Source organism: Aptenodytes patagonicus, chromosome 1 (genome assembly GCF_965638725.1).
Source record: "Aptenodytes patagonicus chromosome 1, bAptPat1.pri.cur, whole genome shotgun sequence".
Classification (NCBI taxonomy): domain Eukaryota; kingdom Metazoa; phylum Chordata; class Aves; order Sphenisciformes; family Spheniscidae; genus Aptenodytes; species Aptenodytes patagonicus.
In genome coordinates this window covers 218,246,786-218,270,723 of record NC_134949.1, presented here as the reverse complement: position 1 = coordinate 218,270,723, position 23,938 = coordinate 218,246,786, and the positions used below count along the sequence as shown (strand labels likewise).

Genomic DNA, 23,938 nt, shown 5'->3' with positions numbered 1-23,938 from the left:
AGTGGAAATGTGAATTTCCATTAGAAGCTAACTGCTAAGTTGTTCTTCATCCTATGATACAGCAGACACTGAAATGACCAATGCAGACTATTATGATGATCCTGAGAACATTAAATTAGCACCCTTCACAGATACTGTTTCCACATTAGGAAGTTGTCAGCTATACAGATGATTTGGGCAGCAAATATGGATTCATGCATCATCATCAAACTTTTATTTCAAAGCGAAGTAGACATTCTAAGTTCAAGTGTATTATGTCAATTCTTTATTAGGTTTATAAAGCGACCCATAAGAGGAACATATTGACAAATGCAATAATGTCAGGACTTAATTCGGCCTTTATATGCGAGAGAGACTGGTTGATTATAATTAATACTCTAGCAAAATCACAAAGACCAAATCAAATCAGAGCTCCACTGTGTTGGGAACTGTGTGATATATTACAGTCCTCAGAAAATGCTGGTGGGGAAAGTGCAGTCACGGGCAGATTCTGGCATTGCATTTAGAAAAACAGGACTCTCATGTCAGATTTCTAATGTAAATAAAACACAAATATAGCACAAAGGAAGGACTGGAATGAACTGGGAAAGAAAACAGAAGTGAAAAAAATCCTGATGATTAACGAGTTCAAACAAAAAACAAATATTCAGGAAGTATCTTCTTAGTTAGCCAATTCTGTTTTCTGTTGTTCTGATCACTGAAATAGCCAGTGTACAAATTGTTTCCTCCTTTTCCTCCTAAAATAATTTCAGATAGAGAAGGCTGTCAACTTCAAACGCTAGTCCCAGGAGCCAACCCCAGTCAAAAAGTTTCACGATACACCTCACCATATCCATTGCGCATTATTTCAAACTCTAGCGTTGCTGGCATATCCATCAAGGGTATTGCATTAATAGATCTACCTAAGTGATGACTCCAATCACTGTCTTACCTCCCCATACCCCTAACCTCCACTGTAAGCCCAAGGAGCAAGGATGGAGACATTCTCAGCAGCATGTAGGGGCTGAGAACTCACCTTTTGTGTAAACTTCCCACAGAGAGAAAAAAAGTGCTTTAAGACTGGAGAGTACAGTGTCTTTCAAGTCCCGATTTCAGCTTTTTTATTTGTAAACTGTTGACCTGCAGAGCAGGATTTCCTCCATCTTTTTCTGACTGCCTATACTAGACAAGTGCTTAGGAAGGGTCACAATCTGGTCAGATGTGACAAGATAACTATAAGCAGTAGCAAGGAAACGAAGTGCCTTTCACCATAAAAAAGGATAAAAGAAGAGAAAAATGCAAGGCATTTTGTATTGAACTGCTGTAGCTCAGTAACAAAACACCACTCGCAGTGATGAAACACTGCAGCTGAACAAAGAGGTTGGACTGCAAGACTTCATGAAACAAGTCAAGCATAGATTTAAAATAGCACCTCAGACACCTATGCTTGGGTCTACCTCCAGCAAGATATATTATGCAATAAAGGTGCAATCCCCCATTACAACCAAACCCACATGTATATAACACTTCTTGTGTGTTTCTCTGTTACCACTGCCCATAATAACAGCCATTATTTACAGACCCTTCTGCATGAAAGTCACTAGCTTTCCTTAATGTAAGTTATATTTTCTTAAAAATAGGGCATAGGGTTCAACAGTTAAGTGGAGGGAAGGGCAGGAGCAGGAATTAAATTGTGTACATACAACAGGAACACAACTGAGCAGGAAACAAATGACTACATCAACAGGCTTCTGATCTCCCCCAGACCTGCATGTCCTTGACACAACAGGACTGGCCCCGCTGCTCTGCAGCGTTGGCATCATAAGGCAGTTTGCATGTTCACACCTGCCAATTTCTGCTTCTAAGCCAGGGCAAAGACAACAGGCAGATCATCCACTAAACCAGTGCTTTGTTGATGTTTAAATACTGAGAAGGAAAGCAGGCTTAGACGGTTACTTCTTCCCAGAATTGCAGAATGATTCCCCTGTATAATGTTACAGTTCACAAGGGGAAGATTGGCTACAAAGGCAGGTTATGGGATTGGCTGCTTGGAAGCCCATTTATGGCTTTATCCAGATAAATGAACATTGCAAAAGCTTTTGGACACTAACCTTCTATGGCAATGTCTATGCAAGTTCCTACAGCCTCCAATAACACACTGATAGAGGCAAACATCTCATTACCTGCTGTTGGCCCATCATTATCATATGTGACATTTTTGCTAAGCACTGTCAAGGATAGTCCATCATGAGGAAAATGGTCATCTTCTCCACCTGGGTCCCAGGATTTCAGCAAAAACATACCCTCTTTTTGAAAGGATGATCAATACACTCTCAGGAAAAGAAAATGAGGGAGCCCCAGATGGTCTTTGAGGACTGCAGCACTATGAGACAGGCGGGGCTAATAATTTTCAGAAGTGCTCAGCACTGTCAGGTACAGCACAGATCAAGGACAGAAGAACATGCATAGCATCTAAATTCCAGGCTTTAACTTCACTTTGGAGTTAGAGCTGGCTATTGGCATGTTCATCTTGGAACAAATGCTTGAGCTGTGCATTGTAAAACCCTCCCAAAGCCAGCCAGCCTTTCAACACTTCAGGGAAGGTTTGCTGCTTTGGTTGGCTGTTTATACAGTGCCTATGAAACAGGGGTGCTTAACCTGTGACTGGAGCTCTTAGCCAATAATCTAGCAAAAAAAAAAAAAAAAATCAATAGCAATCATAAAAGCAAGCCTATTTCACACAGCATAAGATTTGGTGGGAACCATGTTGCCAATGTGACAGAGAAACAAGAGGTGAAAGGTTTGGTCTGAATAGAATGTCAAAGGCTTAAAATAAAAAAAAAAAAAAGAGAGAAACAAGAAAAAAAAGTAAAGAAAAAGGCATACCTAAAATTTAAACTTTTCAAATGGAGTTAAACATCCGAATGATATCTGAATCCAAGTTGATCCCTTTCATTTAAAACCTTAAGCTTACACATTTACAGAAGTCAAACAGACCAGGAAAGCTGGCCCTGCATTTCCAGCAGAAAGACTGTCACGACTTCCTGACTCTCAAAAACTCACTATCATAGTCCATAGCCTCATCTAAGCTGGGACTAGGGGAACAAGTCTAGCTGAAGGGCTGTGACTACATTAATCACAGGCGAGGCTGGTGGCAGGATATAAAGGTTAGTGACACTGTCCCAGCTCAGGTGCATTACTGGCACAACTCTGCCACAACTCTTTGGGTTACAAAGCCTGTATGAGATGATTTGTGCTCTTCAGGGGACATCCCAGTCCTCTACCACTCTCCAAGGAATCATTCACTTATTTTATGCTAATGGAAGTTTTTAAATACTCTGAAAGTCTTTCTGACATGCACTACTATGACAAACTGAGGGGAAATGGCTTTAAAAGGCTTAAGCTCACTTACAGCAGTGTGTTGAGTACTGATGCAAATGGTGTAACTCCAATACCTCCAGCCACGCAGAGGCTGACCTCATAGTTCAGGGATTCCTCAAAGGGACTTCCAAAAGGTCCATCCACATACAGTCTGCAGAAAAAGCAAAAAGAACACTTTTAGAGAAAGACGCTAAAATCAGAGAAGAGAGGAAAAGAAAAGAGGGCTGGAATTAACATCCTACGAAGAATTTGTTTCAATTTTTTATTAGTCTTGGGATGCAGAATATGAAAACTTTTTCCTGGAAAGCTTTATGTGGAGAGAAACCAACGTACAAGTGGTATGAAAAACCGTTACAGGAAGTCTCTTGGCACATTCCATGATTAGACAAGCCATTTTTTAATCAAACAGGTGGAGGTGACTAAATTATGACTGCCCTCTGTGTCTGCTATCAGAGGGCAAAGAAAGTGCTGCACTAGAAACAGTAACAACTTGGTGGGTCATAAGCAGGAAGAGTGTTTGGCTAGCCCTGCCTAGGAGGTTCACCTCTTGAACATAAGAAACAGCTGAGATGGACAAAGGGGTACCAAAATATTTTTTGTGGCTTCTCATAATGCTTTTCAAGGGCCTCCAGGGAATAAAGAAGAGGTGACACATATCCATCCTGCAGTGAGCAAGAGGAATGAATTAACATCTATCTGCTCCTCCACTTCATATCCAGACCCCTGGGAATGTGATCTATCCCAATCATACAGGATATCTGAAAAGAAGGGAAAACCACTGAGTTTACCTCTTTGACTCATGCCTCTCATTCTTACAACAGTTTTGTCTACCTGTTTTTAAAGATCATTTAGGAGACTGAGTCCCATTTCCAACCCATTTTTAATATTTCAGATACTGCTGGGAAGTCAGTTGACTATAATTTAAAAATGGGCTTTTAGGCATCTTAAAAAATTTGATGTCCAAATCCTTCCTACCCTGCTGAAAGTCTGACCAAGGTCATCCATAGATATCTCAAAATTTATTGCCTGTAATATCTCTAGTAAGATTCACATACCTCTTATTCTACTTATGGAATACCAACCGCATACCTTACTTCAGTAATATATTCACCTTTAGAAACTATTATGAAGAGAACTTGAACGGTACGTTTAGTCAGGGTCCATTCTGTGTATGAATGGCTCACTGGATCGCCACACTTTAGGTAACTGGTGAATACAGGAAAGTGTGGTGGGCCCAGCACTGCACTCAGCAGCTCAGTGACTAGGTATTTGGTTGCAGCTAGGTTGACTAACATCAACCTTTGGCCTGAGTCCACACAAAAGTTCCAACATGTGTATTTTTATACACACGGACATACTGGTAGTAGTATTATGCAACCAAGCTAGGCATACTATTTGTCTAATAAAAGGGCACAAGCTTCTCCTTTATACCATCAGCCAGAGAATTAAAGGCAGAGGAGATGTCTCTTTTCCCACACAAAGTCTTCCAACCCTCATCTGATTCTTTTCCTTTTGAGGGCTGGATCTTAGCCATAACTTAAGAACTCAGTCTGATCTCATTTCTTTTAGTTTTGTGGTCTGACCCTTGGCATCTTAGCAGTCAAGACAACATCTTGTCTGGGTGTCTTTGGCCAATATGGTCCTTTCTAGGAAATTTCTCCCAGACCTCTGCTATTGCTGACATCTTGATGCCTCGTATGTTAGGCTCCTTCTTCTACAGTCTCTTATCTAAACACAGATAAGTACCTACATTCTGATGGATCTGGAGGCAAACAGGGTGATCCTTAACTATACCCTGACTTATAAATTCCTTTCTTGACTTTTGGTGTCCTACCTGGAGAGAAAGGGAGAAGACACTGGGCCAGCCACAGCCATCATCAGAAAGCATTGGAAGTGCTGGCAGTAGACATTTTTAAATAATCAAAATTCCTCACTGATATTCATAACTAATCAATCTGCAACCCAAATATGCTTATTCTTATTTCTGTCTTTGTATTCTGAAGTCACTACAGTATTCTACAAATGTTCTGTTGGAGAATCTCAAAGCTTTTTAATGTCAGGTATGTTAGTATCAGCGTGATGAGAATACTAGAAAAACAAATTCACTCCTTACTTAGGACAGATAAATTCTTTTGCACAACGGGGCCAAGAAAAACTTAACTGGACATGCACATACAATATAAACAGAACTTTAAGTATCTCCTGATTAAATGTTTCCTGTTACATAACACTTTATACCCCATTTGCTAAACAAGGGTTTACTTTCCATTAATGAAATGATACCACTGCTGGTGCAGAGTGCAGCAGCAGCTGCTTCAAGAGATCTTCTAAATGTTGCACTATTATTTGACTGAGGAGGTAAAGGAGCATCTCTTATTTAAATAAGCAACAGTGAAAATGTAGAGAAGCAGATCATTACTCTGAAGTGAATCTGGTCCAGGGGACATTTTGAAAGAAGTCCACAAACGTTATGGGTCTCAGATGTATATCTCAACAGAGATCTAATTTTGGGATAACAGTGTAGGGCAAAAAGAAAAAAAAAATTACCGGACAATGAAGACCAGCAACTGAAGTCCACTGTCATTCCTGGCATAACTCTTATACATATGTTACCCTAATCAGATCCTGTCTAGCTGGTGAAATCTGGAGAATCACTCCTAAAGGTATGAAGGGCATAAGCACAGGCCTGAGGGAAATTCCTTGCATTTTGCACAAGCAGCACTAACTTTCATTTGGATATACAGACTTAAGGCCAACATTTTAGGGGAAAAACACATGCAAACAAAACAAAAGCAAACTAGCAAAGGAGATTTTTCCAGAAATTACTACCGTGGATGTGACAATAGTCATATACTTTAAGGGTGCCACTTAGCAGAATTGCACTTAAGCCTATTTGAGGACTATCTGAATTATGTACATATGTCTGATCTCAGAAGGGACTAAGCAATTCCTGGGAAGTCCGAGTGCCACTGAATACCACTGACATGATCGGGAGTTGAAACATGCAAAACTAGATCTGGTCACCACAAATCAGTCAAACACGGTGCATAATTCCATGCCAGAAATTCAAGAAACAACCTTCAATTAAATATGTATTTTGGTCAGATTGCTCCAGTTTGTGGCCCATTAGCCCCATCTGGCCTGCAAAATATTTCTATCTGCCCACTGTGTCTTCCTCTGAGGGAGTAAGGAGCAGTTGTTTGGACAGCAAATGCAGTCAGAGGAGCCAAGAGCCTCCTACTGTGTCTGCATGTGGCCCAGCACAGAACAGCCAGAAGTCACCGCTTCCAAGGGTGAGAAAGAGAAATGGGGGAAAAGCTGGAGAAATATTGCTACTGCATTAACCCACTCCACAAGACTGCCTGAAAAGACTGATTCCACGGATAACATGATCTCCCTGGAAGATTTTGTTGGATGTCATAAACATGCACTATTTAATCCCATTTTACTATGGGGATAATTTATAACTATAAAGAAATGTGACTCTGATGCCCTGATGGAGGTGGTCTGTTAGGAATTGATCCTTCTTTTATCCAAGTCATTGGAAGAAAAAAACCCCTCCTGATGCCATATCAAACAGCGCAGTGATGAACAGAGCAGCGATTCAGTCATGGACTTTTGCAGAGATTATGCAACTTTCACTTCCTGTCAACATGTTCCTCCTTTCATTTGGTAGTACTGAAAAGTTTTGCATAAAAGCAGTTCATTATTGCCAATGAAATCTCACAGCGTTCAATAAAAAGACAGACAAGCTAAGGGGGGTAAGATGACTTTTTGTTTCTTGAGTTGCACCCCAAATATATCACACTACCATGCTACGCTCTCCTATCCTCCCAGCTTTAATTTAATTAACACGAAGGAAGGGAATGGAATTTTACTGAAAGTTTAGAAATTCCCCCTTCAGGCAAACTTATTCAAATAACGAGTTGTTCTTTTCACATGTATTCATTTCCAGTCTTAGGAGTGCTCTCAGTTGTTCTGGCACAATTTCTTAGCTCACAAACAGAAAAGAAGCTCCTCAAAGCAGAATATATCACAAAAAATAGCAGAGCACATTATTAAAAAGCATCTTACAGATAGCTGGTGAACATATTTTCTATTTAAAGCACACATATTCTACAGTACAGCGGTACAGAAATATCCCAGCAAGCACCAAGACAGCTTGTTCCAGCGCTGGGCAATGCAACTGCACTAACATGGGGCTATCCCTAAACCAAGGGACACTGTCTCAGGGACACAGGCAGCCGTACTGCTTTTGAGACCAAAATTATTATCTTCCATAAGGAACTACACAGTGACGTGTGGAGACACCTGCCCACATCTCTGTCGGACTTGGACTTCAGTGCCATGCTTTACTGCAGGGTGTAGGTGCCCTTAGAAAAGTTTAATGCTTATCTTGTACCTGACTACCCAACTGTAAATGCTGATTATTATACTGTAGCTTTTTTCCCAGGCTCTTTGGGAGCTACTGTGAGACATTATCAGGGATATTAGTGGAATTACAGATGGATAGGGGAGTTAATTCAAGAGCTTGTAGGAAATTTTAATTAAAGAAGTATCAGCATTTGCAAGCTGAACAAAATGCTTGGATATGAAGTACTGCATAGAGCACAGAAAGTGAAGTCCTAGTCTGACTGAAGTTTGTGGCAAAACTCTTACCAATGTCAACAGAGTAAGGATTTCAGCGAACAGTATGAGATTTTATATCCTTGGAGCCATATTCAGTTTGTTACTAAGACCCAGATGGAGGTATCTTTATGTAAGCATACTGAGTAAGTCCCCAGTACAGTCAAAAGAGATGTAGTCAATGCAGTTAATGGAGCCCAGAGAGAGACTCAGGATGTGATGAATTGCTCTCTATGTCTACAGACTGTACTGGCTCAATTAACAAGAACTTAGAGATCGGTGTCCCTCTGGAACAGCTGAAGGCCAAGCAGAACTAAAATGGCATTAGACACCTATCCTGAGGCATCCGAATCCAGACCTAGATCTCCACTGAGAAAACTGGAGCTTAGATACCTAGCTCACACACAGACACCTACATTTAGGCGTCTTTGGCTGGAGCTGAATCCCTCCCTTGATATCCTATGAAAAGCCCATGTCATTGACTTCAATAGGTTTTGGATAAAGTTCTCCAAAATCAAAATAAAATCAAGTAAACAACCCTCCTCTCACACTCGTTCTTCTCTTTAAATTGTCCTACTAAAACCACAGCTCAGTACTGCCATGATGGATACAGCCTGAGAACTCCAAGGAACCGACTGTCTGATGCCTGCAATGGTCTCCTTACACTCTTCTGCTGCTGCAACTCTTACGCACCAGAGAGATGCCATCACCTCCCTCTGATAACCCACAATACCAGCCTCCACCCCCACGTGATAAATATTCAAACAAGTGCCTTCATGTTCCTCCCACACTGCCCTTCATGCCTGGGAGGAAATCTCTGTAAACATCTGCAGAGCTATTTCATTATCTCCCTCCAAATTCCTTCTTAAGACTCCTCTTTCCTCTAATATCTGAAAAAACAGTAAACCAGCAGTTGACAGTAGTTAGGCTGCCGATGTGCTCGCCGTAGCTCAGTCATATTCTGGCCTAGTACTGTCTCACTGTTTCCCTGAATTTTGCTGTCTGATTGTATCCATCTGTTGTCTCCTGTTCTTCTAGTTTAAGCTGGTTTGGTCAGGACAGCCCCTCTGCTGTGTGATTGCGTGTATCAGGATGGCTTCCTGATATATGACTGGTTCTTCAGGGCACTAGGATAATACAGACAAATGAAGAATTGCTGGAAACCATCCAAATCTGAAACTTGTCTCAGAGGTAATCTTTCATATGGTAGGCTTGCAGAAAGCAAAACTGACTACAGAGTGTTCCAGACCACTTTGGAGTCCAAGGCTCAATTCACAGTTTTCAGTAAAAACCTAGGTACAACAAATTACATGATTTCATTTTTCAAAGAAGCTGCACTTATCACTATCGAAGATTTTCAAATCTTTTCTGCAGCAAAAATCAAGACAGCCGCTTCATCTTTTGAAGTCAACATATGACACCATGTCATTATTTAAACCTCAATTAGTAAGTGTACACTCTGACACTATTTTTCCAGAGGGCTTGTGATTATTGACAGCATTTCAGTACCAACAGCCTCTTACAGACAAAGAACCACCACTGAACAAAGCACATCATCCTTGGTTTGTATGGATTTCCGAAACTACAATGGCTTTCAAGGTTTAAAAGTGTAACAAAATGTGACATCTGGCATGTGAGATCAGAGATTCCCATGTGTTCTCCTGACATTGTGAAGGATGATGTTTTCATTAAAGACAACAGCAGCCCCTTAGACAAGTAAGCTTGCAAAACCCAGTGGGTCTAATTAACTTTATATACTATTTTGCACAAGACTGCAGTGTGTTATGATTCCAGTTCAGACTTCATTAGGCATCCTCTCCTTTTTTTAACAGCTCAAGTTTAATTTCTGATTGATTATTCATATTTTCTCCTTTCAACTTCAAACATATTGTTACAATATGTACTAGAGCTTGTAGAAGTTTCCTTCTCTCTTCTACAGAAGTTGCTTCCTCTATCAGTTGGTGAAGCATCCAATTATAACAACGTAGATGGCTCAAAACCCTATAGAATCAATTAGCATCAGATTTTTTTCTCATAGAAACATGCCAATTTATCATTATTTTTAAAATTCTAGAAAAGCCATTGGTTTTAGTACATCTCAGTTCCATTTATTTCTCCCTGGCTGGGCAAAACAAAACAAAATCACCCGTTCTTCAGCTTATTATACTCTCAAGGGCCCAGAGATGACTGAAGAAGAATTTCCATTTCTACATTACCCTTACCAAGAGAAAATACATTGAAGGCATGATGACAAGGGCAAGAAATTGGAAAAGCAGAGCAGGCACCTGCATTTTCACAGATAAGGCTCTTTCTGTTAACCCTGAACTGAGATCCATGGTTTTCTATGAGACACAGTACAGGTTCAAGGAGAAGAAGATCCCACTGGAGTAGGCTGGAACATTACAGCAGCAAAAGTTGTACAACTACCGATGGGGAGCTGGACTTGCAACAGAGGAGTGAGGAGGACGGTGGAGGAGGAAAGAACCTTGTAACTATGAAAGAGAATTTAAAAAAAGCATAGAGATAGAACTTCCACTGAAGGCAATGGAAAACAGACTTGCACAACTGACAGACACCTTTGTAAGCATGGTTCTTCCTTGTTCAGGACTCCTACAGCAATCTGAAGGTAATCTCTCTGACCAAGTTAATTTTCCTCAGAATTGGATAAAACTGTCTAAATGTTGCCTAAAGTATTTATGGAGAGCCCATATTTCTTATTATTCATTGCTAACTATCATGGGAGAGAAGCAACAGCTTAGACCATTCACTTCATTAAAAAGGTCTGTAAAACCACTATGACAACTACAATCAAGTATAATTATGTATTCAGACAACTTTGTTCTCTGAAAGTACATGTACTTTCTGTACTAAATTCTTAGGTCAATATTCTTAATTAATGTTGTATTAATTCTTCTCCATGGCAGCCTTTTTACTGTCATTTTTATAAAATCATTCCAAAATGTATTCCTTTGATTAAAGATCACACATGATTTAATTTTATTATAACAAGAAATCCAATTTTCCACTTATTTCCTTACCAATTACAGTATCTATTTTGTGAAGTGCCTTGCCTCTCTGTAAACTTGTCTCCTACCAATTTTGCCTCAGCTAATAAAGTAAAAGAAAAAGAAGAGTATTTGTAATGACTGCACCACCTATTGTAACTCACCTTTTGAAAATTTAGTTTGTTACATCATTAAGTGACAAGATGCTGCAGATCAGCAACCACAAATAGGTTGAGCGTGTTGGCCATGTTTCTCCACAATTCATTCACTGGCACAGTAGTTATCTGTCCATCTCACTGCAAACAGTATTTCTGCTTTAGAGTAATCCATTTCCATATTTGACCTTTTTGTCTCTTTCAATATTTACAGGAAGCTTTTTCTTGCCTATACTGTTCCCTTTGGTCGTCATCTCAGAGTTGCCATCTAGCAGACGGCACGGCTCCTTCTCACAAGCAGTGCTGATACTAGCACTGAGCCCTCTTCCTCACTTGGTAAATTATACTCACTAAGACAGGATATCCCACGTCCCCATGTCAGTGAAAATACCTGCAGCATCGGTACGTCAGGGTACTAAGGGAAACCTGAAGCAACTGAAGCATACTGATGCAACTGGATTGCAGATTTCAGACGCCAATTCAAGTTTTTCACACCTCTAATTATTACATATTAACCAGCACTGGAGGTCTAATGCAGTTCCCTCAGCCAGGATTTGGGTATGTTCAAGTTAAGTGAAAAGTCTACATGGGAGTTTAGGATTCAGGAAAGCCTGACAGTTAGTACATATATGAGATGTAGTAGCCCCCCACCCCTGGCAGCTACTTTGCATTTACAAATATACTCAGGGGGCATATTATACCAAAGGTCAAAATAGTTCTTTTGATAGACTAGACTGGGGGAAGAAGACGACCACTCTAACTAGACATCCACGCTGCCAGTAGGCTTTCTCGGTCAAGCTCCAATACACCTTAGGGCTGGGGAAAGAAAAGTTGGCACCTGCTGACAAATCCCAAGGATGACAAGTGCAGAAATTAAAATCCTAGCTAGGTATCTGCAGAAACAAAAGGGGAGGAAAGAAGAAGCTGACGAGAGTGCTGGAAGATGTGGTTGGCAGCAGATCAATCTGAAGACAAGGCCAGGCATATCATGATCCGCTCCAAAGGCAGCCCTTTCAGGCTCTTTGGACTAGACTAAGTAGAGATGAAGAATTCAAAATGAAGAGAATAAGAGGAAAAAAACAAAGAAGGACAAATTGCACAACAAATTCTGCAGTTGGAATGAAGTAGTCAATCCTGCAATAAAATGGGATCCTCAATATACAGTAAACCTAAGCACAAATATGCTACCTAAAATGTAATAAACCCCCCCAAAAAATTTGCCATGTCTCATTGCTGACTCTTTTCTGTCTTAAGGTGTACGTCTGGGTAACCAAAGTGACTTAGTCTAGTCACAAGCCCATCTTTTCTCTGGAAAACCCTCTTTGTAAGGAAATGTCTCTCACAACTACATTTCCTTTAAGGAAAGATGCTCTCCATGAGCCTCACAACCAGTGAATGTGCCTACAGGAGTAGGTTCCCTTCAGGGCAGCTTCATGAAGCAAATAATTACTGGTTTGGGGGGTTGTAAAATATCTTTGCTTGAACTTAGCTGCCAGGAAGCCTAGAAGGAAATTCTCTAAAAATTGCTCAGATAGTTGAGGAGTGACGTCCGCAAGATAACGAGAAGGCAACTTCAAATGGCTTTCAGATGTTCAGTGATGGTCGGACAAGCTCATTTCCTTAGGCAGACAGCCTCTTATCTGGGAAGGGATATAGAAAACTGGCAAGGCCAAAATGGAAAGAAAGAACACCTGCCGAACGTTAGAGTAAACCATACATAGTTGCAGTAAAATGGCAGATTAAGGATGAGATCATCCAACCTGGCGAAGGAATTTCTGAAGTCAACATAAGCCTATAGATGAGTCTGCGTATAGATTCACAGGCAGAAGCTTATCAAGCTACCAGAGAATATACTGCATTACATCATAGATGAGCTCAATCCAGCCCTGACCATCGTGACCTCTTCATTGTTTTTCTCTGAATATGCTCCAACTTCTTATTGCAAGTTCTGTTTTTTAGAGTGAACGGCCCATTATTGTCTGCACTGTTCCAATTTCAGTCCTGCCAAGGCTCTATATAATGGCATCATTATTCAGAGGTGGTAGTGTCATTATTACTACCTTTCTAGACATACAAAGATGCCTCTGTACAGCCCTCTGGCTTCTTGGGTTATTCAAAATAAAGAATTTTTCATCCCTTGAATTTTTAAATTCCTTCAAGCTCTTACCTTTCTATGTGCTGTAAGAGTATCCATGATAACAGAGAGAGTCTTATTTTCAGCATTTCTCTGAGTTTTAAGAAGCTGAGAGGGAACAGGTGATCCCGAACAAGACAGATGAGCAGGTGACTTGGTGAGAGACAGAGAGAGAGGGGACTAGTGTTTAAGTCCTTCAAATATATAATTCCTCTCACAACCCTTCCCACCCTTATTTTTCATAAAAATCCTGAGGGTTACAACCCACTGGGTGTGAAACACTGCTGCAGGGCAAGGTGACTGTAAGGCACTGAAGGGAACAGAGGCTGGACATCACAGCAGAATACATCTGGCACAGAGTCAGGGTCTAAGCCAAAGGGGCTTTTCCTGTAGGTCCAGTACCAGTTCCTATCGACCAGGCTCCCTGAAGCTGCTCTGTATATACAGAGAAACCACACTCTGTGTGACTGGTCTTGTCATTCTAGAGAGACACAGCAAATCTTGACTTGTGAGACTTCTTGCATAAAATCAGTGTCCTGCAGCTCCACACTGGTCAAGCTGATCCCTGTCATGCTTGTTGTCATTCTGAAATGCAGATCACAGGACTGTGCCTCAGGTCTGACCTCAAATACCAGTTTTGATCGGTCAGAGAGGAAGAGAAGTCCGGCCTTTTAATCCCATCTCCCTCATGCTGATCCACTGTCATTTCCAGAATGTCATTTACATCCCTAGCTATGCTCTTCCTTTTGGTGAAACCGGGTAGCAACACTTTCTCAGACCTCCCCTCCACAAGAGTGGGAATGCTTAATTTAATAGGTTTAATACTCTGATACATGCAGACAAAAGACTGTTATAAAGTGCCAAGTATGATCCTAACATTTCCCCCACCCCATGTCACTGTTTCTTCTTTGATGATGATAATTTTTCTCTTGGTGAACTGTCTGACATTTCTGCCTATTCCAATTCATCTTCCTTTTCTTCCACCCACCTCCTGAAATTTGCCAGATCATTCAGAAATTTCAATCCAACTGCTCTGAAATATACAATCCTCCCTGGCCCAATATCATCGGAGGATTTAATTAACTTGGTGTTTACATCTCCCTCCTTGTCATTCATTACTTGATATATTGAAAAGAACAAGTCCCAAGATGAATTACTGAATATTTGATACTTCACCCCTCTTAAAACTGTCTGCTTAAGAACTATTTGCTGCTTGCCACCTGTCAGCACTGACTTTTAAATTTTTTCTTTTTTTCTTTTTAATACACTGTGCTGTATTTTTATTTGGACAATACTTTGCTAAATTCTCTATGGAAAAAAAAATATCTGATTCCAGGACAAATCAAATGGCAAAAAAGCCACTGAATTCCACGATACCAGGATTTAGTTCTACAGGACTGAAAGGTATACTGTCAAGCAGATATCCACTATACAGGTGGATATGTATACCAAGTCTACTTTTTACTATTTATACCGCTGTGGTACCTATATTTGCAAGTAAATACAGCAGGACATGGGCAGTACACAGTGGATGAAATCCCAATTCTCTAGGTTTTGTGTATCTACAAAACCTCATTTTTTGAAGAACTCACCCTGTAGCCATCAGCTGTGTTCAGTGGTTTAGGTGTTCCACATACCATTTACTTTCTTTCTGTTTAAGCGTTCCCTTAACAATTATAATTTAAACAAACTGTAAAGTAAATATTGGACTGACAGCTGAATACTTTCTGGTTGTTCCTTTCTGAGATTCTGAAACTGCATTTATGTTTTTCCTAATGGTTGCATTCATCAACCATTTGCTAAACCACCACCACATATTTCTAATGTTATCACTGCTACATTTTGGAAAACAAGTCTGAAGAGGAGCGGCTGAGGGAATTGGGGTTGTTCAGCCTGGAGAAAAGGAGGCTGAGGGGAGACCTCATCGCTCTCTACAACTCCCTGACAGGAGGTTGTAGCGAGGTGGGTGTTGGTCTCTTCTCCCAAGTAACAAGCGATAGGATGAGAGTAAATGGCCTCAAGTTGCGCCAGGGGAGGTTTAGATTGGACGTGAGGAAAAATTTCTTTACTGAAAGAGTGGTGAAACATTGGAACAGGCTGCCCAGGGAAGTGGTGGAGTCCCCATCCCTGGAAGTATTTAAAAGACGTGTAGATGAGGTGCTTAGGAACATGGTTTAGTGGGCATGGTGGTGTTGGGTTGATGGTTGGACTCGATGATCTTAGAGGTCTTTTCCAACCTTAATGATTCTACAATTCTATGATTCTATGATCTATTGTGAAAGTGCCCAAAGGTCCCTAATCAAAAGGTACTGTCCCCCCTTGGAGTAGGAACTTTACCAAGAGCACAAAGAGGAAGGAAAAAAGCAGCAGCTCAGGTGGTGTGCTGGGATCCAACCCGCTCCCTGCCATACCTTCCTTAGGAGAACTTGGGCAGTTTGAAACCATGTAACACCATCTACCTGTTACACAGGAATAGTTATATTTCTCAAACAGAGAAGAGCATTGCAACAATGACTTCATTAAAAGGCTGTGAGGCCCATAGGTACATCTATAATGGTGGTCATAAACCCCATCAATATATGGATCACAGTCCTTAATTAGCAAATTAAAGGAAAGGAAGGACAACATTACACAAAGGATTGTTTCTAGAGATTCATTGTTTTATGGTTTCATCCGTCTAACTGATGGCTTTTATCTGCAGACCTGACTGATACACAGTTTAAAAAAGGGTAAGCAATAGCTTCATATCTCACTGGAGAAGTCTTGCCAAGACAAACATATGAAAGAAAGGGTAAAGACGACTGTGGATAAAGGCACCAGCCCTGTTATTTCCTTGCTAATTCTATTTCATCAGTTTGGTTAACCTTACATGACCGTGTTCAAATACTTGAGTGCGCAGGGTTTTTTTACCACCAGTGACCCAATGATAATAAAACCATACATGATTTAGAAGCACTTTTGATACTTTTCTTTTTTTTCTGTGAACAAGTTTTATGGTGCAATGGCCCTTGAACTTTCATCCTCCAAGAGACCTTCAAGTGCAGAGAAAAACAGACCCCCCAGACTCAGCAAAATCAAGACACCTTCTTTTTTTTTTAATAGATGCTAAATATTTCAGTCATGAGTCTTCTCCTTGGACATCATAAGAAGGATGGAACAGGGGAACAAGCCAAATTTAATTGGCTCTTAATTGCCAAAACATATCCACACAGTGCAGATGCTATTCACTGGTGCCAGAATCTGAGTGCAGGGTCAAATAACTAACAACAAAGTTAATTCAGTGAGGAGGGTTCATCTGACCATGTATAGCTGGCATAGCCAGTGCAGAGATAAATGGATTTCTTAAGCTCTAGTGATGCTCTTTAGAGTTTCTTGCAGCCAACCTGCTCTATTTTGCCATCAAATGACTTGAGAGAGCCAGCCCAAATTTTGATAACCGCTGTTTGCGCCAATCCCTTAAAGTGGATTTCTTAATTGTAGTGCAAATCTGCACCAAGAAAAAGAAAAGTTAACCATCATAGAATCATAGAATCATAGAATCATTGAGGTTGGAAAAGACCTCTAAGATCATCGAGTCCAACCAGCAACCCAACACCACCATGCCCACTAAACCATGTCCCCAAGTGTCTCATCTACATGTCTTTTAAATACTTCCAGGGATGGGGACTCCACCACTTCCCTGGGCAGCCTGGTCCAATGTTTCACCACTCTTTCAGTAAAGAAATTTTTCCTCATGTCCAATCTAAACCTCCCCTGGCGCAACTTGAGGCCATTTCCTCTCGTCCTATCGCTAGTTACTTGGGAGAAGAGACCGACACCCACCACGCTACAACCTCCTGTCAGGGAGTTGTAGAGAGCGATGAGGTCTCCCCTCAGCCTCCTCTTCTCTAGGCTAAACCACCCCAGTTCCCTCAGCCGCTCCTCATCAGACTTCTTCTCCAGACCCCTCACCAGCTTCGTTGCCCTTCTCTGGACACGCTCCAGCACCTCAACGTCCTTCTTGTAGTGAGGGGCCCAAAACTGAACACAGGATTCGAGGTGCGGCCTCACCAGTGCCGAGTACAGGGGCACGATCACTTCCCTACTCCTGCTGGCCACACTAGTTCTGATCCAGGCCAGGATGCCATTGGCCGCCTTGGCCGCCTGGGCACATTGCCGGCTCACGTTCAGCCGGCTGTCAACCAGCACCCCCAGGTCCTTTTCCGACAGGCAGCTTTCCAGCCACTCTTCCCCAAGCCTGTAGCGCTGCATGAGGTTGTTGTGGCCGAAGTGCAGGACCCGGCACTTGGCCTTGTTGAACCTCATACAATTGGTCTGGGCCCATCGATCCAGCCTGTCCAGGTCCCTCTGCAGAGCCTTCCTACCCTCGAGCAGATCAACACTCCCGCCCAGCTTGCTGTCGTCTGCAAACTTACTGAGGGTGCACTCGATCCCCTCATCCAGATCATCGATAAAGATATTAAACAAGACCGGCCCGAGTACTGAGCCCTTTGGAACACCGCTTGTGACCGGCCGCCAACTGGATGTAACTCCATTCATCAACCACTACACAGCTAGTTACTGCCATCTAATAATGTGCAGGCAAAATGCATATAGACACACACAAAAAATGCATTCAAACAGCAAAGCACTGCTGCAGATGGGGCAGGGAAAGCTAGAGAAGTTCCCCATCTCAGAAGTGCTGCTTGTGCCGACTCTGAAAAGAGTGAAGCAGGGGCTGAGCCCCAGGGGACAGCCCTTCTGCTGCACTTAGAGCTTGGAATTAGATGCTCAAGTGCGTGCTAATGGCACTATGGGTGAAAGAAGCCTTGGAGACGCCAAACTCACAGCCTGTTTTCTCCTGGGGACACAGCAATCTGCAAATAAATTAGCGAGACATTCCTTAAACCCTCTTCCCCAACACAAGACAAGGAGCTCAAGCTGTCTGTCAATACCAGCATCACTTGCCGGTCACAGAAGAGCAGTGCCCAGAGGCTCTCATTACAATGAGAGCCCTATGCAGCTAAACAGGCTCATTTTATTTTGCTCTGCTGATCCCAGAAGGTAAACCTGTTCTTTTGAATTAAGGTATCTTTCTCCATGTAATGTGTGGACTGTGCACAAAACAGAAAGCTACATCTGTCTTTTCCTCCTCCCTGCTCACCTTCTCTCCCTCCTTCCATCCTCCCCATCAGACCACACAATATTCAGCATCACTGCTCCCTTTCAAGCCGTTCCGAGACCAAACTTACAGTAGAGTTTTTTCTTTTTCTTCAGTTCACCAGCAAGTTTGATATATGTGAGCTGAAGCAAAATTTCATGTCGTCTCCTTGAAACAAAACAGGGTGGACAGAGAGGGTGGCATGTAATGATTGTCCTTCACAGATAGTTTGCTCTTTCTGGAAGGAAAGCAGCATAGCATTTCACTTGGACATAACTGAAATATGTAACCAATGGCTTTTACACTCTTCAGATCAGCTGTGATCTTTCAGGACAGCAGTCCCTGCCCTTCCCACTCAGAAATGCTGGCACAGCAACTGGATTGCCTAGTGTATCGCCCTAACGAATGGATTTTGGTACTTTCGAGTCTTTCTTGCTGCTTATACTAAAAATTTATGGAAAGCCTGATTTCAGTTCACAACTCTGCCAGATTTTATCTTATACCAGCTTGAACGAAGTGCCAGTTTCACAGATTTGAGCCAAGTGAGTGGGATCCCTCCAACACTCTTACTGATGGAGCGATTAGCTGAAATCCTAGAACAGCAGTTCTAGTTCTTGAAAACTGCAGTGGCAGGAGTTACTCTTGGTATATTCTTAAGATCACAGAGTTTCATCTTCACAGTGCACAAAAGCCCAATACATCAGGTTTATCACACGTTCACAAGATAACGTTACATCTACATGATTTGCCTCATCCAAGTTGAAAATACATCTGGGGATGAAGCACAAGAAAATAAATGACCCAGTTCTGCCACAATTTTGGCCTTGCTCTGGTATTAGTACTATGTGATGGAGAAATTGTCACTGACCACTTCCATTGCTCTATTTTCCCTCATAACATAAAAAGTATGGCACAAAAACCCCTCTACAAATAGCTTTCAAAATCTTTGGAGATTTTTGAGGGGATGCAAATACCTGGAAATAAATGCCTGCATTTCAAATATTGTTTAGGAAGCTTCAGCTATCCATGCAAAAAAGGACAATTTAATGTATTTAAGACCTTCAGAACTGGTTTAGCAGAAGAAAATCAACGTAATAAAGAAATTCAATCTTTTATGGTGATTTGTCTAAAAGAGGAATTAATTATACCTTAAACATTCCAGTATTAGAAATCACCAACAGTAATGTATCTAAAAAACTATTTTATGACATAAAGACATAGTATACAGTGAAGAAAAATACAAAGCTGTAATATCCTTTGGTAACATCACCATGCACCATGCAGAGGAAAGCAAGACCCCAGCCCTCAGAAGCGCTCAGGCATTTGGCTGTCATTAGACATTTTTGGGTACTTTTTGAAACCAGAGAGGATACAGAGAACACTTACACTGACAACTGTGTAGGCTGTAGTATAGGTTACTGTTTCCATACTGGTCAAGTGGATTTGGGGTAGGAGGACTGACCCTGCTCCCATGTGGTTTTTTGGAGTATGCAGCAATTTTGCCTTATACAAGCTCCCAGAGGAATGAGGAAAGCTCCTTGCAGAGTTTGGTTCTAAATGAGTTTCAATTGTACACAAACTTAATTTAAACCTCATATTACAAAGATACCTTGACAGCAATGGATAATTAAGTCATAAAGGAAGGTGTTACATGAAAGCTATTAGGCTCTAAAGCAAATTATTTTGGTATCTTTTCTTTCTGGTCAGTGCCTATAACAGAGCTTCTGTCATTGCTCTGCAGGGAGAAAAATTGTCACTACCTTCATGATACCAAGGAAAAGCATTGCTAGTCACCTCACTCGACACATGTAATGCCTTCCTTTAAGTGCAGGTGCTTAGACTGGTAATTTTCTGACAAATCTGTTACCCACAAAATTCTTCTATTAAGAAACAACAACCAGGAACTCTGAATATCACTCAATTTATCTTCGCCATCCAATAACACAGTACATACCTTCTATTCAAACAGCTTTTGTGTTAGGACTTACCTACTTTAGTCTCCAATTCTGCTCATGAACAGCCTCAGCTCGCTGATTAGGCAATACTCAGAAAGGATTTGGCAGCTAATATCATGGGCCATTGCTGTTCTGCAGCTGCTAACGATGTTTTCCAGCTGTTACCTGTCTGGCTGTTCAAAAGCACTTGTGATTCTTACAAACCACCTGGTCGTAGAAGAACTTTCCTTGGGGCTAGGCTTGGGCCACTGGGTACAATCTCCCAGCAGCCAGCTCCCATCCCCATGACTGATGATAATTAACAGCTGGAATAACGTACTATAGGATGAAATGGATTTTCTACCACTGCCAGTTTTTAAGACTTGATAGTTACTTCTGAGCTATGTTCTAGCCTAGATGCTGAGACATCTTCCTCCATGAAGTGTGGTTGACATACATGTTTACTTGGGGATGCTCAATTCAGGGTGGTCCAGCTGGCATCCCACAGCCCAGATCTCCTATCCATTTCTCAGAAGAGACAGGGGACAGCTGTTCAATCAACATGGGCCTCTTGCTGCCCCTGATTATCACCAAGAGTTTAAAGCCCCCCCTTTGTTGCATGAAGAAGAAATGTGAATTGTCTCCCTCACATATACTAAAGAGCCTGGCACTCAGAATTGAGCCGCTCCACCAGTGCCATCCACCAAAAGGTTACTAAAACTGAAATCTAGGCTCATGTCCTGATGAGAACAAGCCATCCTTGCCCATTTTATGCAAAACTAGAACATCATAACTGTCTCCTTTGCCCTGAAGGTTCGTGCTCCCCTCTGCTCTTACACAGAGCACATGCTTGCTCTGCTACCCAAAGGGCAACAGCAGTGTATGCTGTTTTCTGAGGTATTAAATGGCATGAAGAAGGACTTGTGGTACAGCTCAGACATTTCTCTGACAGTTTTCCTGCTTCTTCGAACCTTGTGTGGGGAAGGGCCAGAACAGCGATGAGTGTTGCTAGATTTTTGCCCTCCTTAGAGACCAGGAAATACAGGTTTTGTTTATGTCTTACACGAAATATAAAGGAAGACATGGTAGGCAACTCCTTTTTCTCTCCCAGTTTCTTTCACATGTTTAGGGACATAATATTGTCCATTTCCCCTTTATTACAACTGGAATCTTTCTTTTCTCCCTTTTTCACCAAGACTCACTAACAAAACACCAACAAAAGATGCTGCCTCCTTTAACAGGTTCTATGAAAGAAAACAGCCTCTGGGGTCCCACACTGAAAGCATGGGGCCAAAATTTAAATTGCTAATGTATAGGTAGGTGTATAGGAGTCAATGAATGACGCTGTTCCTTTTTATCCACAGAGTCAAGGAGGAAGTCACTACTGTCAACAACCACAACTCTTTAGCAATTGTTTTTCTTTGTCAAGAGCGTGGTGCTTGGATTTCTGTAACTATGGTAATTGTGAAACTATTTTTTAAACTAATATAAGCCATTATTTTTAAAACTATGTTAAAACTGGATATAAGGCCAGAAGGGATCATTGTAACACTCTTTTGCGTAATGAATCAAAGAACTTCACTAATAATTTCTGCATCAAACTACTATAACTTCTGTTTGAGCTGTTCAAAAAAACATCTTTCAAGACATCTGGCGGCAGATAATTCCCCACAGTCTCACACTGCTGCTCAGTAGTAGGCAGGTATATATCAATTAAATCAACAGGCTTTATCAAGAACCGTGTTCATGCTCCCAAATAGCAGAATGAAAACCAGCTGTAATGTTTTGTCTTATACCATTCCCTTTGAACAAAGCAATGATTTCATCTCCCAAATATTTTGAAAGGTCTAGGCATCTTTTATTTTCAGTCAGCCCTTTCCCCTTCTCAATTGGGAGTATTGAAATGTTTTGCATAAAACAGTTCATGACTGCTAATGAGCCGCAACTATCCTATGATAAACAGAGCTAAGCTAAATTTGCATTCTAGAATGCTTGGTACTTAAAAGAGAATTTATATGCACACGGAGCTTCAATTTTGCATGTATGTTGCTGCACAAATCTCTCAGAGGATACAGGTTTTTCCCCACATCTCTCTACATCTGAAAGATTTGTACTTGTTTCTCCAAAGTTTCTTAGATTTCAGGTCTGAGCCCTGTTGAAGTTAGCAGCAAAATTCCTCTCGACTGTAAGGGGACTGGTTCACCCTGTGTTGTCGGTACTTGAAATTGAGGCCTTTGGAAAGAGAACAAAAGTGTCTTTATTTTGCACTAGAAGTTACTGGGGCATTGTACTGATACTCTAAACAAATATAGTCCCTCTCTCGAGGAATTTATGACCTATATTTGACTTTAATGTGCAGTCCTAAATATTTCAATATATTGACTTGGCCTTGTTTGATATTATGTGGATGTGTCCACGTGAGTCTTTGCAGGATCTGAGCCCAAAAATGTAGTGCACAGTATGAATTAGTCCTCTTTCTTCCCGTTTTCATTATGGTTTCAACAAAATCTAGATCCAATACTTGCATTTTTAGTGAGATGACTACTCCTATAACATGATTGTTGTTTTTTTATAAACAGCTACCAGCCGTTACCCCATTGCCACTGTTGTTCTTACCATTTGGTAAAAATCCCAAATGACAGGAAAATGCCCTTTTCTTATAAGGGAGGTTTTATTGCCATGGAGCTCAACCCTGAACTGGTCTGCAAACTCTACAGGATTACCTGATACCACAGCAAGTCATACTAAATTAAAAAAAAAAAAAGGATGAAAAATAAGAGACAAAATCCCAAACCACTAAAAAAACCTATAAATATTCTTCTCTATAAACAGCTTGAGTTTCTTTTAAATGTCATTACAGATTCCTTAAGCAGGTATCTCTTTTTTTATCAAGTAATCAAAATTCTCTGAGACTCAGGTTTTCTGAGGGCTCAGTGCTGCTGGCAAGATAGTTAGCTTCTAGCCTGCATTTTGAAATAAATCTTGGAGCACTTCAAAACCAGCAATTTTCATGCTTAATGTACAATGCTACACAAAGCATTTAAAATGCTTGTGTGGGCACTTCTGAAAGGCTCCTTCAGTTGGCACTTTCCCATCTGATTTCAGCAATATGGGCAGGCCACGTGTTTTTTGCAGTAGAAAACAGGATAGATGTTATTTTAGATGAGAGAGCCAATTGCACACAGCTGAAAGGACTGCGGAAGACCTGATTTCTATTTCTGGCCTTGTCCCCAGGAGAGTTGTTCCTGGGTGACACTGGTAACTCACATCAGAGTCCCATGCCTCAGTTTCTCCTCCGTAACAAGAGAACATCTTTTGTAAAGCACTTCACAGAAAGCCTTTTATAGAAAATCACTCTGTGAAAGTTCTCCACCACTTTTTAAAATTAAAAATCTCTTTGCCTTACAATGAAGACTGAGTGACGAATGCACAGGTCATGATTTTTTCCCTTGTTGCACACCAAGGAAGATGTTGCCTTTGTTTCTAACGCAAACTGAATTGGGTTTCTAGGCCACGATCCTGCTAGCTGCTCTTGTGCGTGCTTAAATCTGGGATTCAGGGGGAATCTCAGCAGATGCACTGTC

At 41.3% G+C, this 23,938-nt stretch overlaps 1 protein-coding gene across 2 annotated transcripts in view; it reads right to left on the bottom strand.

Annotated features, from left to right (window-relative positions):
- The window catches only part of NOX4 (NADPH oxidase 4), a 119,427-nt gene that overhangs the window by 12,076 nt on the left and 83,413 nt on the right, over nucleotides 1-23,938 (bottom strand). For both annotated transcript variants that reach the window (XM_076328335.1, XM_076328336.1), the window contains exon 14: nucleotides 3,392-3,511. In XM_076328335.1, the coding sequence (XP_076184450.1) occupies nucleotides 3,392-3,511 (120 nt within the window). The remainder of the gene's footprint in view (nucleotides 1-3,391; nucleotides 3,512-23,938) is intronic.